The sequence below is a fragment of the Atractosteus spatula genome, chromosome 22 (assembly GCF_055471065.1).
Source record: "Atractosteus spatula isolate fAtrSpa1 chromosome 22, fAtrSpa1.hap1, whole genome shotgun sequence".
Classification (NCBI taxonomy): Eukaryota; Metazoa; Chordata; class Actinopteri; order Semionotiformes; family Lepisosteidae; genus Atractosteus; species Atractosteus spatula.
Window position 1 is genome coordinate 17,175,451 of NC_142727.1, and position 14,294 is coordinate 17,189,744.

General features: G+C 41.2%; 1 protein-coding gene across 1 annotated transcript; it reads left to right on the forward strand.

The window, feature by feature from the left end:
• The first annotated feature begins 3,931 nt into the window (after positions 1-3,931).
• Positions 3,932-11,377, forward strand: bud13 (BUD13 homolog). The gene is made up of 11 exons (XM_088940102.1): positions 3,932-4,082; positions 4,828-4,918; positions 5,068-5,152; positions 5,306-5,363; positions 5,722-6,221; positions 7,378-7,640; positions 8,227-8,335; positions 9,106-9,244; positions 9,611-9,801; positions 10,200-10,281; positions 10,436-11,377. Exons 1-11 carry the CDS (start codon positions 3,949-3,951, stop codon positions 10,527-10,529), a joined length of 1,746 nt encoding a protein of 581 aa, XP_088796228.1. The 5' UTR covers positions 3,932-3,948; the 3' UTR covers positions 10,530-11,377.
• The last annotated feature ends 2,917 nt before the right edge of the window (positions 11,378-14,294 follow it).

Below are 14,294 nucleotides of genomic sequence, written 5' to 3' on the forward strand. Positions count from 1 at the left end.
ATATAAAACTCCTGTCCTCAAAACCAATCGAGGGATAAAGAAAAGCAGGTTTTTTAAAGTGTATGTGAGTATGAAAAATGCCACATTTCATTGAGAAAAAAGAACACACTCATCTTTTATCTCCAATAACCTTCTCAAGAACTTTGTGCTTTTTGATAATGGCTTTTACATGTTTTCCTTCCTCTGCTTAGATTTAACTTTTATTTCCAAATATAATAACACAATGTGAGAGAGAATAATATGATGTTGTTTAGGTATCCAATTAAACCTTAACATACATTTGAAAGATTTTAAGTACAGTATTTTAAAAACCTTTGTCAGGTTAATAATGTTTAATGTAGATGGATTTACTTTAAATGGTGATAAGATATATACTGTACTTATAAATTAAAATAACCACCCCCACAAAAAAAACTTTGTGTCAGTCAAGAAATGAAACTGAAACCATTTTACTTTATAAACGGATACTGCTAACTGTGCCCAAAGATTTGGACTAAATTAAGTTAAAACAAGATTATAAACATTGGCTTTCAAAATAACAAAAACAAATAAAAAAATACAATTACAGTTTATTCGATCTCATCCATGACATCCATGATTTCCAAATGTCTGGGTATTTCGTTATTAATAGAGAAAACAAATTCTGTTCTTCATTAAAGCAGTATCTATTTTATCCTTATTGAATAATTAAAACATTTTTATCATCAATTTATTATATTGTTATATAGAGCCTTTCCATATATAGCCTTTTCAAGAAACTTTACATACATTGTACAGTAAAAACAAGTATAGTATACAGAATATATAATAAAACCAGATATCATGTTAAAAATGAAGAGAAAGAAATAGATGAAGAAGTAAAGGCTGCCGAAAATGATAAGCTTTAAGGAAAAAGTGTAAAAAGTGCTACACTACATAGTACACAACACCTAATGGCACAGTTACAGTATAAAGTAGCATATCAAGTAGTTCAGGTGGGGAGCTGCGTCAGCATGCGTAGTCTGCAAAGGAACAAGTAACAGGTTTATCCCATGCTGGTGTTTTCTCTCTTCTCTTTTCAGCATGGAATAAACCTATTACTTGTTCCATATCATATAAATTACATTCAACCTGATATAAGTGAAGAATCGTTTTTTATCAAATAAAACCTTATTGAACAAGATGAGTCAGCTGAGAGCAAATTTTCATTTACAATGCCAAGCTGGAGAGTCTTCCTTAATACTGCAATCGGAGTGCAGCTTCCTCCCCAGGAGTACAATAGTAGCGTGCCTCCAATCCAGAGTGATTCATCCTGTTGTACAGATTATATCACCAAGGCCCACACTGTTGGAATCCCCATTAGAAAACCACACCCTTAGCTGTACTCTTGGTCACAGCAAAGAAATGAAACTGAAACTTTTCCACCAAAGCGAAATGAGTTTCTGAACGTGCAAAAACAATGTACAGTAAATGGAGTTAATTTATTCTTTGTCTAATATCATCAAAATCATCCTGGATCACAAGGACCTCTAAATAGTACAGTACTGTATACCGTCTGTGCTGTTCACTTGAGCTGACGATTCAAGACATTGCTTAGATTTATACACTTCCAATAGACACAGAAGACAGATACACAGACCAACAGTCTGACATACAGTAAAGTTAAACAGCTAAACAGAAAGATATTTTCATCTGGACACCAGATTTCCCTGATCATTTAGCATTGATTTTAGCAACCTGTACAACTTTGTACCTTGAACAGTGGAGTTAGCTGATCGCTATAAAAATATATTTATAGTTTTGCGTTTCTGATTAGGAATGATATTGTAGGTTATTAACGGTGTAAAGATAATCTCCAGGTTGAACTTGAACTTGAACTTTATTGCCATATGTAACCGGTGCTGGTACAATGGAATTCTTACTTACAGAAAGTCTCTCGATTGTAAAACAAGTGTAAAAAACAAAACAAAGTGCAGACAGTGCATCAAGACAATGTACAAACAAACAATAGACAATGTGCTAGTAAACATGTAGACAGTTTGAATGTAAACAATACAGACGTGTAAACAATGACTGGAGATGTGCAATAAATAAGAAATCATAATGAGGTAGATGGTGATGGTGTAGGTGTGGTCCGAGGGGCAGGGCTAAATATGTTCGCCAGTCGCCCTGCTTGTGGATAGAAGCTATTGAAGAATCTGGAGGTGAGTGTCCGTATGCTCTTGTATCTCTTGCCTGAGGGCAGTGGGGTGAAGAGCTCATGCCCGGGGTGGTGACTGTCCTCTGTGATGGCCAGAATTCTACCATGGCAGCAGTCCTCATAGAGCTGTTTAATCTCGGTGAGACCACAGCCGATGATCTTCTGGGCCATATTGACCATTCTCTGCAGTGCCTTTCTCTCTCTTGAGAAGAGGTGTTGCCATACCACACGGTGATCCTGTTGGTGAGGATGCTCTCGATGGTGCAGCGGTAGAAGTTCACCAACACATGTATTGGCATCCCCCATCGCTTGAGGCAGCTCAAGAAATAAAGGCGCTGCTGAGCCTTCTTCATGATAGAGTCAGTGTTCACAGTCCAGGTTAGATCTTTAGAGATGTGAATTCCCAAAAACCTAAAGCTGGTGACTGTTTCCACTTCCGTTCCATCAATACTGAGTGGGCTGTGAGTATGTGGCCTGTGTCTCCGAAAGTCCACTATTAGCTCTTTCGTTTTCTTTACGTTCAAGTCCAGGTTATTGCTATGACACCACCTAAGCAGCTGTACGACTTCATCCCTGTAAGTGGACTTGTAAGTGTCCTGTAAGTGGTTTTGTTCTATGTTTTAGACTTACATGCGAGTTCAAATAGAAAGATATTTTTATCTGTACACCAGATTTCCCTGATTGTTTAGCATTGATTTTAGCAACCTGTTCAACTCTGGGAGGAAACGCAACATTAAGTATTTAGTCATTACTAATTAGAATACAGTATAAGATTATAAGAACAGTTACTGTTAAAACAAGAGGAGGCCATGTCCTGTGATTAGCCCATTTGGTAGTTATTAGTTTATTGATCTGGAAGAATCTCATCCAGCCATTTCTTGAAGGAAACCAGAGTATCGGCTTCATGTTCTCCTGTTCTCTGTTCTTGGAGTTTTCACTTGTGTCCCTGTGGCTTGTGTTTCACTGTTTGTTTTGGAGAAGTCCCCTGAGAAGACTCTGTCAGCAGCTTGGAGAATTTTGAATACTTGTGTGAGCTCCCCTCATATTCCTCTCTCCTCGAGAAGAATAGACATGCATCCCAGAGTGGGCAAACTCGCTGAAATGCGACAGAACAGCAGGTTTTATAGCTTTTATAGCTGTGTCTTAAATTGTCCATTCCCAAACACTTTAGGACATTTAATACTTCAGATAAATATTATTTTTTATTTCACAAGGCAGCAGTGTCATTGCTTTAGAACGGGTAAGAAATGAACATTCTGAAACAAGTGACATCAATATTACATTTAAAAAAATAAATATAGCTCAATAACTGGTGGCAAGAAATAGCGTATCACTGCCTAATTTTATGAATACCTGGAATGTTATTAATCATATTCCTTTTTTGGTTTTTAGTCTTAAATATTTGATTAGGCAACGTTTCTATGAGAGAAATAAGTATAGCAATGAAAGAAACCAACAGCTTTCAATTTATGTTTCAGTTCTGTGGGTGAGACATTATTGTAATAACCTAGTACTGTGTCCGAGTATTGGATAAAAACACTAAAAGTGAGTTTAATTTAACACTGCAGACTTTTTCAGAATGCATTTTCTAAGATACTACTACAAATAAACTAATAATAATACCTATGTTTTGTTGTGGCTGCTTTGTAGTATTTATCCTTTACTTTGTCTCTTATTCGTAGTTCCACTTTTCGATGTTTATTTTTTCGCGTTTACTGTTTTGACCCCATCCGGCTCTCCGTCAGCCCGGATTGTTTTCACGAGCAGTAATGGCCGCCTCCAGTGCGCTTGCTTCTGTCTCCAAAGCTGAGTATCTCAAACGCTATTTATCCGGAGATGGAGATGGCAAAACGCCAAAAGCCAAGAAGGCCAAGAAAAAGAGACCGCAGTCTACAGCAAAGGGGTATGTTTCAGGAACCAGTGACTCAATCAGGCACATTAGAAATGGAGAAAGTGGCGGAAAGTTGTAGGCCGAGATACTGGAGTGGAGTGTATGAGCGCAATCGACAGCGTTGTCTTGATTTTACCTGTACGAACCGCATAAACGCTACAGTACTGTATGTGTGGGGTTATATTCTCAATAACCCAGGTTGTGGAAGTCTTGAGAAATGTATTTTTGAAGCTGTGCTTTGGGGTCTTATCGTTCTGTTGCGGGAAACTCGAAAGAGGATTATTAGTCGCAAGGTAATTTGGGTCTAACATGTCCAGTGGTTTCAGCTGTAAAGGATCTCTGCTAATCTCTGTGTCGGACATGTTTTCCTGCTCCTCTGGTATTGTAGGACCAGTCTTCTCAGTATTTTCTCTAAAAACTCCAGGAGTCCGGCAGAGAAGATCCTGTCGGACACCTTTCATTGGGGGAAAAAAAATCCTTCCTGAATGAGAACTGGGAGGATTTCTAGGAATCTTTTAAGAGACACGTGTATGTCAATAGCAGAGCTTTTGACGATTTATTGCAATACTGTTCAAGGGAGAGCTGACAGATCACGCCTGTTTATCCACAACAGACCCAACAGCTAAGACTCATTTTTTTAAAGCGTTATTATCTGGGGCATGCTCTAGGTTGGTGATTACAAAAAAGAGCGTTCCGGCTGTTTTTTTCACATTGTCTGACGGTCGTTTTGCCCTGCTGTTGTTGCTGCTGCTTGCAGGATGAGAATAGTGGATGACGATGTGGACTGGAAGCAGCTGATTAAGTCAGAAGAGAAGGACGACTACGAGGAGGAAGAAGAGGCTCCAGTGGTAGGAATGTCCTTTATAGTTTACATTCATTTACAAATGCATTGGCTTAAACTATGTTTAGGTGCCATTTCTGCTGTCTTGAACCTTGTGGAGAATCTTTGAACAAAAGCTGTTCCTTCTGCGTGTTCTGTGTTGTCTTCCTCTTGTAGGTGGCAGAAGTGATAGATGAGCGTCCGGAGGAGGTGAAGAGACTGGAGGAGTTCAGGAACACCAAGCGGTGGAAAACTTTGGGAGGTAAGAGTAACCGATGCTTACCTGCTCCTTTGGGGGGGCATTCTGATGATTTGACATCTATAAAGTTGTACTGTAATTGTCTGGGTGCATACATAATATTTAATTTGAGTTTCTAAGCAGTTTTATCAAATATTATTATGTTTGGTCTTCTAGGTACAAATGAAGATTTTCAAGATTCAGATAAGTTCCAGGGTTTCCATTCATCAGCAAGGTACTGAACTGATGTTTAATGTATTTTATTTTTCTTATGATTGTCTCAGCTTTGTATGTGGTACAGTTCAATGCATGTCTGTTAAAGCAGCTCAAATGCTATGAGATCATTTTGACTCACGAGAGGCACTTCCTCTGTTACATTATTAATGAAGAATGCCCCCCAAGAAGCAACACTGTTGGGAGCATTTGTTTGTCCAGGCTTTCAGTATTGGAGTATAAGAGACAATAATGAGCTTTCATTGAGTTTCTTTGGTGCTTAAAATGTGGATATTTCTAAAACATTACAGGACATAAAACAGAATACATTAAAACAAGTGTGTAACATTTGAGTTCATCTGTGTAATTGTCCATTTCAGTTCAGGAGCTGCCTCTCAAAAGAGAATAGAAGAGACATCAAGAAAAGGTCGTCATGATTCTCCAGATTTTTCCTCTGTGAAAAGGAGCCGTCATGACTCTCCCAACCTTTCACCCCAGCGGAAAGGTCGCCATGACTCTCCCGACCTTTCACCCCAGCAGAAGAGACGTCACGACTCTCCCGACCTTTCACCCCAGCGGAAAGCTCGCCACGACTCTCCCGACCTTTCACCCCAGCGGAAAGCTCGCCACGACTCTCCCGACCTTTCACCCCAGCGGAAAGCTCGCCACGACTCTCCCGACCTTTCACCCCAGCGGAAAGCTCGCCACGACTCTCCCGACCTTTTACCCCAGCGAAAGAGACGTCACCACTCTCCCGACCTTTCCCCATCGAGACAGAAAACTGTTCCCAGGAGAGCACGTCATGATTCCTCATCTCCTTCTCCCCCTGTTAGAAGCCACAGGGGCTCTCCAGCAAGAATTCATAAGAAAAAAGACAAAGGTAAAGAGCAATTTTGCTTATGTACAGTGTAATATTTTTAAAAATAAGCCATTTTATATCTGATTATTTTGTACCAGTTCCCATTCATGACCCTGTAGGGATGCATGAAATCACACCATCTGGCTTGGTTCTGTTTTGAATAAGTTTATTACAAAAGTCTCTGGAGTGTCAGGCTGTGTATAAGAAGTAATCTATAGCACATACATCACACAGTCCTTTATATACATCAGCAGCAGGTGACAGACCTGTTGTGTCACCATGTAAAGAGTGGAATATTGTATCAGGAAGAAGGTTTCTGTCTGGACGCTAGTACAGCCTGCCCACCTGCTCACAATGTCAGATAGCTCTCAGAGTTTTGACTGCAAGCCGGTATTCACTCACAGGTCAGGAATTTGAAGGTAATTCATGGCTTTCAAAGCTTTGTCACATCAGGTACGAGCAGCATGAGTTTGATTTCTCTTGTGAACGTAAACCTTTTGACAGTGTTTGCGTTGTCATTGTGTCACTCAGGGGAAACTTCAAGTTTTGTTTCGTGTTTCAGTGCACTGTGCATACTTTTCAAGAACAGAATTGAAAAGCACTCATTTGTCTGTTGCACTATATATAAGACTGAGTAATACTGTTATTTAAGATAAGTATTCATGTTCTTCTAAGTAAATTACTGTTAAAAGTTGGATAGTTATAGTTGTATTTCATATTTATTTTCTTATAAACGTCTGTTTTTTGATTATCTATAAATGTTTAAATGGGGCCAACTCCCTATCTAGTCCAAGTAATAATATGGGTGAATATATTTTAATTGGCTTTGCTTTTACAAGGCATACTGTATTATAAGTATTATGGTATATTATTATGGTAAATTACAAAGGTATATTATCATATGCCATTGAGGGAAATGTGCAGTTTTTCTATTTTCTATTTTATTTAATATAAAAGGTTTTATCTTTTATTTTATTGAAATTGCTTATAGATGTTTTTTCATTCAATAAAATCCAAGCTAGTAGCTGTGGTGATGCCATCAGTGTATTATGAAAATTAACAATGTCAAAGCCTTGTTCATGATTTATTCTGCACCTACAAAGGGTCCAAATCAGCCTGTTGTGCCCTAAATGTTTTTCAAGGTTTAACGGATCTGAATTCTTTGCGTCGCCCTCAGACTCCTCTCCACTCAGAAGCAAATCTAAACCGGCCCCTTCGACTCGAAGGGCGAAAGACTCCGACTCGGACCCCGACCTCTCTCCTCCCAGACGCGCTGCCCGCCGCTCCCCGGACTCCGACCTTTCACCTCCTCGGAGACGAGGGCGGGGCTCTGACTCCGACCTTTCGCCCCCGAGAAGACGCCCGCAGGGTGGCCGGGGCTCCGACTCCGACCTCTCTCCACCCAGGAGGACATCACGCCGCTCCCCCAGCTCCCAGAGGGTGAGGGTTCGGGATGGAACAATTGGACCAGATGAACACAAACGCAGACCTAACGGGAAAATAACCTTCATTGTCTCTGCTGTTCAGTTGTGATTTGAGACTTAGATCTCACATCTAAAAAAGAAATGTCATTGGCAGATGAAAATAAGAAGAAAGCATAACTGATACTATAAACCTCTTATAAGTGTTCTGCATCTTTAACCACCTTAATGCTTCATTATTGATGGAAAAATAGAAAGGATCAAAAAAGACAGAAAGTACAATTGGCCTGTAGATGTAAGATTCAGTGATAAGTTCACTGCCTCATTGTAAAAAAGACACCTATTAGTGCAAACATCAAAAAGGAAGCTTTTCAGTTTAAGTAATTCTTAAATTACCACTCAAGTTACAAGTTTACAAGTGAAATTACAAGTTTTATTCAACACTGGTGTGGCGATTTAAAATAGCGCTGAATGTTTTCCGAAGACATTGCCTCCAAATTCTCTTTTGACTTTGAGGAAGCCGCTGCCGTCTTGTGCACCTGTGCGAGAGGCAGTATTTTTCTCAGAGGGGAACGTGTGTCAGTCAGCCCCGTGTGTCTCTCCAGGCTGGGCAGATGCTGTCGGGCGGGGCAGCAGGGCTGGTGTCTCTGGACTTGCTGAGGAAGGAACGGGAAGAGAACCGCCAAAGGGACAGAGCTAACCAGCCTCTGGAAGGTGTGTGTGTGTCCTTATTCTGAGATTCTGCATGGCGTTGTCTGTATACAAGAGGTTGCCTCCCCATGTTTTACAGACTGCATTTCCTGTAAGTGTTTGCCTACATAGGTGTACCATCATTGTTAATTCCACAACTTACTGTGATGACTTATACAAGATATGGCAACAGCTGTAGAATATCAAGCACTTGGATTGGTGACTTTTGTATAAAAGCCTGAATTTATCTGTTTTGCAAAGGGATAGCTTGTTTTTGTTCCTGGGCATTTGTAATGTCTAGGCTGTAAATGATATTTTATTAAACAAAAAGGGCTTGGAGCTGCTGAAATGAGAAAAACTGAAATGTCCTGCAAACAGCATGGCATAACATTGACAAAATGTGCATAAAGAGAAAGTGGATAGTTTACAGAATAAGGTGACCACGATATCTAGCAGACTGCAATGTCCTGAAGGAGCTGATGAAAACACTAAATATTTAAATAGACCAAACTTGACTTAGCTAATAAGTTAAGAGAACATAAAGATGGTTGTGAGAGACGATGATAAGAATGTTTCGTATTGTGGAAATCTCTTAAAGTGAATGATAGAAAAGTCTTAGTCTTCACAGCTGTGGGAAATGTCAGATCTTCACCCAGTGGTGTCTTGAGCTGATAGGATCATTCTTCATGTGGAAGCGCTCATGGCCAGTTTCACCCCAGTGTTCTGGATTTTGAGCCGGCAGCTTTCCCCGTCTCCTGACTGGCCCGTCTCCCTGTCCCCCGGGTGTCTTGCAGAGGAGTCACGGAATGCCGAGACGGTGTTCAGGGACAAGTCCGGGAAGAGGCGCGACATCGCTCAGGAGCGAGAGGAGCAGCGGCAGAAGGCCGGGGAGAAGGAAGAGAAGGACAGGAAGTACGCCCAGTGGGGCAAAGGGTGAGTGTGCCCTGGTCACTGAGCCTCTTAGATTTGCCATAACCCTGAACGTTCCAGATTTCAGAACTGCGATGGGCCAGCCCCTGGAGCAGCTGGGGTTAAGGGCCTTGCTCAGGGCCCAACGGAGGAGGATTCCTCTGGCGGCTGTGGGATTCGAACCAGCAACCTTCCAGCCACAGGCGCAGAGCCACAGAACACCGCTTTGCCCCATGTGTTTGTATTCTTTCTTCTGTCATCCTAGATTTTCCTCTTTGTTTGTCCCGTTGCTGTATGTGGTCTCTGTGCCCTGGCCGCGTCGCGGTGGGTTGGGGTGGGGGGGTTCCCTGCTGGGGCTGACCTCTGACCTCTCGGCTCCGGCGCCCGCAGGCTGGTGCAGGCCGAGCTGCAGAAGCGCAGCGTCGAGGACGCCCTGCGGGAGGCGCAGAAGCCCCTGGCGCGGCACGTCGATGACGCGGACCTGGACCGCCTGCTGAGGGAGCAGGAGAGGGAGGGGGACCCGATGGCCGGGTTCCTGCGCAGGAAGAAGGAGAAGGAGCTGCAGCGCATGGGAGTCAAAGGTCAGGGGGCGCGGGGCGTTGACCCGAGCTCACCGAGGAGCAAGCGCCTGTACGTTCTTGTCATTCCTGTTGTGAAGGTGCACTTCGTGCCCTGTTCAATTCTTAGGACTCGAACAAAATCTGACTGTGTGGCGTCGCCACACTGATTCGGTCTTAGAGCATGAAATCTATAAAAGATCTATAAATCTTTTGCGGTTTATTTTCTCTTATCATTACGTTGCCTAAAGCACCACTTTCCCCAATTCAAATGTCCTTTTATTTTCACTTTGCTGACTTACCCCAGACATAGCCCCTAAAGCAGAATGTAGCTCACAGCATTACAGGGGCCAGCATAAGTCCATGTGTCTTTAATGAAACCTGTGGTTGTTCGTATTGACTTTCTCATTTTTTATCTTCAGAGAAACCTCGATACAAGGGACCCCTGCCACCCCCAAACAGGTTCAACATCATGCCTGGGTATCGCTGGGATGGAGTGGACAGGTACGGGGTGTTCATTTCTCTGCGGATTATATTCTGTGTTGCGCTAAGGAAAGCAGTTATAGAGTAGTATTTTTTATCATATTTTTATTAACTAAACTTTATAGTCCACTTTGGTACTGTCCATCGCAAAATGCATTCTTCTTTTATGCTGCAGATCGAATGGTTTTGAACAGAAGCGGTTTAGCAGGATAGCAGATAAGAAAGCTGTACAAGAGATGGCCTACAAATGGAGTGTGGAAGACATGTGAGGTGTCACCCTTGCTTCTGCCCAGTGACATCCAGCGACAAGACCCAGCAGGCTGCCCCTGCTGTCCCAGACCTCCGGCCAGTTTGGACGGTACCGGGACCGAAAGACAGCGTGCTGATAAGGCTCGTTTCTAAGAGGGGTCACTCAGAGCTCACAGACTTGAGCAGGCTTACAGTCTCCTGCAAGGGCAAGCAGAGGTGCTTTCGGGCCTGCTGAAAGCTCATACTGCCCCTATCAGGAACGCGGTGACTTTACAGAAAGCCCTTTCATGCAGAACCATTCCCGATTTGCTCTGGAATACTGTGCTAAAGGCAGTGAGCCAGCATAAGAAACAAATTCTTCCAGACCTTGTTTTTACACTGACTGTTTTCCTCTCATTGCGCACCTGTGTGGCATGGAGAGTAGGAGTGCTGACCCGTGAGAAACGCGTTTTAAAACATTTGCCCCTTTTGTGTATAAAACTGTAAATAAAAATGTGAAAAAAGAAACTTCTTCATTGTCACAACACGGAACTGCCCACATTTGGCGGATTTAGATTTCTTCCCCCCCAAGGTGACTTTGTGAACAGCTCTTGAAAGAAGGAGCATGATGCTTTGTGTATATGAATTCTCAAAACTATAACAAGTCCTGTCTCTTTTCCATTCACATGTGAAAGTATTTTGACAAACCAACCCTTCACCTGGGGTGCCTTATGAATTGCCACCTGTAAAACATACTTAAAAAATGTTGCATGACCTCAACGGTTAGAGAATGATTTTGATGATCTCCCGAAAGATGAGCATTTATTTTTGTATTTGGTGCAAGGACCTCCCTTCTTTATCGTAAATAAAAACATCTGGGTGAGCTTAATGTGCTGTCAGGTAGTGGTTTGTGGAAACTAAGCCTTCTGGCAGAAAACGAGTAAAAAATTCCTACAAATTAAATTAAATTCAAAATACTTTATTTATCATCAGGGGTGCAATAAAAAAATATTATAGTGAAGTATACACTCCTCAAATGCCATCCTAATTGTAATACCTATACTGCTGGAACACATCTGCATCCTGTACTGGCATTTGGGAGAGCCGAACAGCCTGCTTACTGTATTAATTAGGTTGGCAAGTGGCCGAGAGGGAAACATTGGTACACATGTACAGATTGGCAGAAATATTTCCAGCGCCTTGCAAAACCATTCCGGCCCTTTAAAAGTGTTGCTGGATGAAATGATTGAAAGTGTTTCTCACCGTCTTGTTCGGCTGCTGATTGTTGAGGAATCCGATTGTTTTCTGAGTGGGTGGTGTGGTGCAGCTTCCATTTCTTGGCTATTGAGCCAGCAGTGCTCCCTGGGATATCCAAACACTTGGATATTTGTGTACCCTTTCCCCAATCTATGCACTTTTAATCACTTTATCTCTTAACTTCCTTAGAATGCTCTTTTAGTCTTCATTTTCATGCCTTTCCTTCAGTTTCACTGCCTGACCAACGATCCCTAAACAGGCTGGGGTGTTTGTCCACTAAATGTGCTGGAGTCACTTCAATGCTGCACAGGCAGAGGCAGCATTCTTCTAAATCAGAAGACAATTATATCCTCGTTAGGGCAATTTCTTTCCCCTGTGTGACCTTAGAGCAGCCAGAGCACAGGGCTCTGAATAGTTTGTATTCAGTTTTTTACTTTCTTTTAGATATCTGCTGACAACTAATCTTTCCAGATTTTCTGTCTGAGCCGGTGAGTTTGCAATCAATTCTGATATGTAAGTATCATTTGTAATCCAGCAGCATTTGAAAACTTTTAAAGGGATCTGAATACTTTTGCCAAGGCATTGTAACTAGAGCTCTTTCAGGCTTTTTCTGTGTTGTGTGTTTCTGTCAAATTGCATTTTGTAGATAGCTGTTTTTATGTGGTTGTAATGAGACATTTTCAGTTAACACTGCAAGGGTGTGGGGTGTATTCTTTACAAGTGAAAGTTTAAAGTTGGTCTCCATCTACACAAAACACTTTGTTGTGGATATCTGTAACACATTTCCAGCTCTATGTTCTCATTGACTTTCCTTTGACTTTTACATACCTGGGTGAAATAATCTCCTGGTTTAACCCCCTCTATACCTCTTAGGACTCTATCCACTTACTGTAGGTCAAATCTCCTCTCAGTCTCCTACTGCTTGTTCTAAACCGAAGAGATTGATTTCCCTTAGTCTGACTTTACATTACCCTTTTTGGAGACAAGGAGTCATTCTTGCTGCTATTAATTTAACGTTTTGTGTAAGACTGTGATATTCCTTTTGTGATGTAGTGAGAAAGCATGACCACAGTGATCTAAACCAGATCGTACTAGTGTTGAGACTTGAGCATAACTTCCCTTCTTTTAAATGGCAAAGCGTTCTGCTGTTTCCTCTGTGGGGCTTAAATAGGCTTTGGAATCTAAATATCGCAAGTTATAGGCTTGCGTGTTACAAAATGCCCTTTTGGCTTGTTGGGAGTATTCTTTTAAGTGGCGTGAGACTTTAGCTGTCTAAATCCCAGATGGCTGTCTCTTAAAATGTCATTATGTTTTAGAACATTCTAGTTTAGCTGAATCAGTAACGGAAGGATTGTGTGATTCGTCTGTAGTGTCCTGGTTCAGATTTGTTCGCATTTAAGTGAACTGGTGTTACAGTTGTAGTCCTATCGTCTTTGAAGCTGAAATATCTTAGAAATATACAAATTACATGCCTCTCTACTTTCAGTGATTAGTAAATTCCTCCCCCCTGCTGATTTGTTGTTAAGATGACTGAGAACATATAGAAACCTGTGGTCATGTATGTTACAAGCACACAATCCTATTCCCTTCCTTTTATACAATATGGCATGCTGACAGATTCTATAGTACAATCTTACATGAAATAGTAACTTATCATGCTTTGCATTTTTTTCCCCAACTATTGTCATATTTATTTTTGTCCATTTCCTGGCAATGCTTTCTAATCTTTATCCAGCTATGCCTATGTTGCTCAGTATGCCCATAGTCTTTGACCTTTTTATGTTGTCTGTAAGGCAACCTTCCTTCAAAGCATCTTGTGTTATGTAATAGAGTGACTTTAAAAAGTAAAACAGATTGTTTAAAGGTTTTCACAGCAAGTGTTATAAAGTAAAATAAACAGTGTATCTGTTGTGAAAATGAAAGTAATCCAGAGTCAATCTCCTAGTCTAGCAGAGTTGTTTTTAATTAATATGTACAGAGCTGTTATAAACTTGTTTCTATGTTCCTTTCTTGCTGAGCTTCAATAAAAGGTTATTTTTTCTAGTCAAAACAACTAATTCTGTCAGTAGCAGAATTAACTGTGAATTTGTCTTCTCCCATGTGCAGATGTCATCGATTTCAGTCACACCTGAACAAACAATTGAACTTTGCTTTGGAGAGAGTTGGTTTGTGGAGAACCGTGAAACATCACTTTCCAAGGTTGTCCACACTTTTCCCCCCCAAAAGGTTAAATATTTCATTGTACCGATGTTTAGACAAAAAATATTTTGTAACCCCATCAGCAGATTAGCATTTTTTTTAACACAATCGATTGGCATTACAGAATAAAACTATAGAAAATGTAAAACAAACCACTGCTCATCTGGTCTACTGGTCCCTTTCTAGCCTGAGTGTTCTACATGAAACATACATTTACTGATTTTAGACAGTGTAGTCAAGTAAAATTTGATTGGACTGGGTTTGATGGGACAAGTTTACAAGCTTGTATTTTGATATGTTCTTATTGATAAATACTCTGTGTTTATTTGACATCTCACAGGATTCATCTA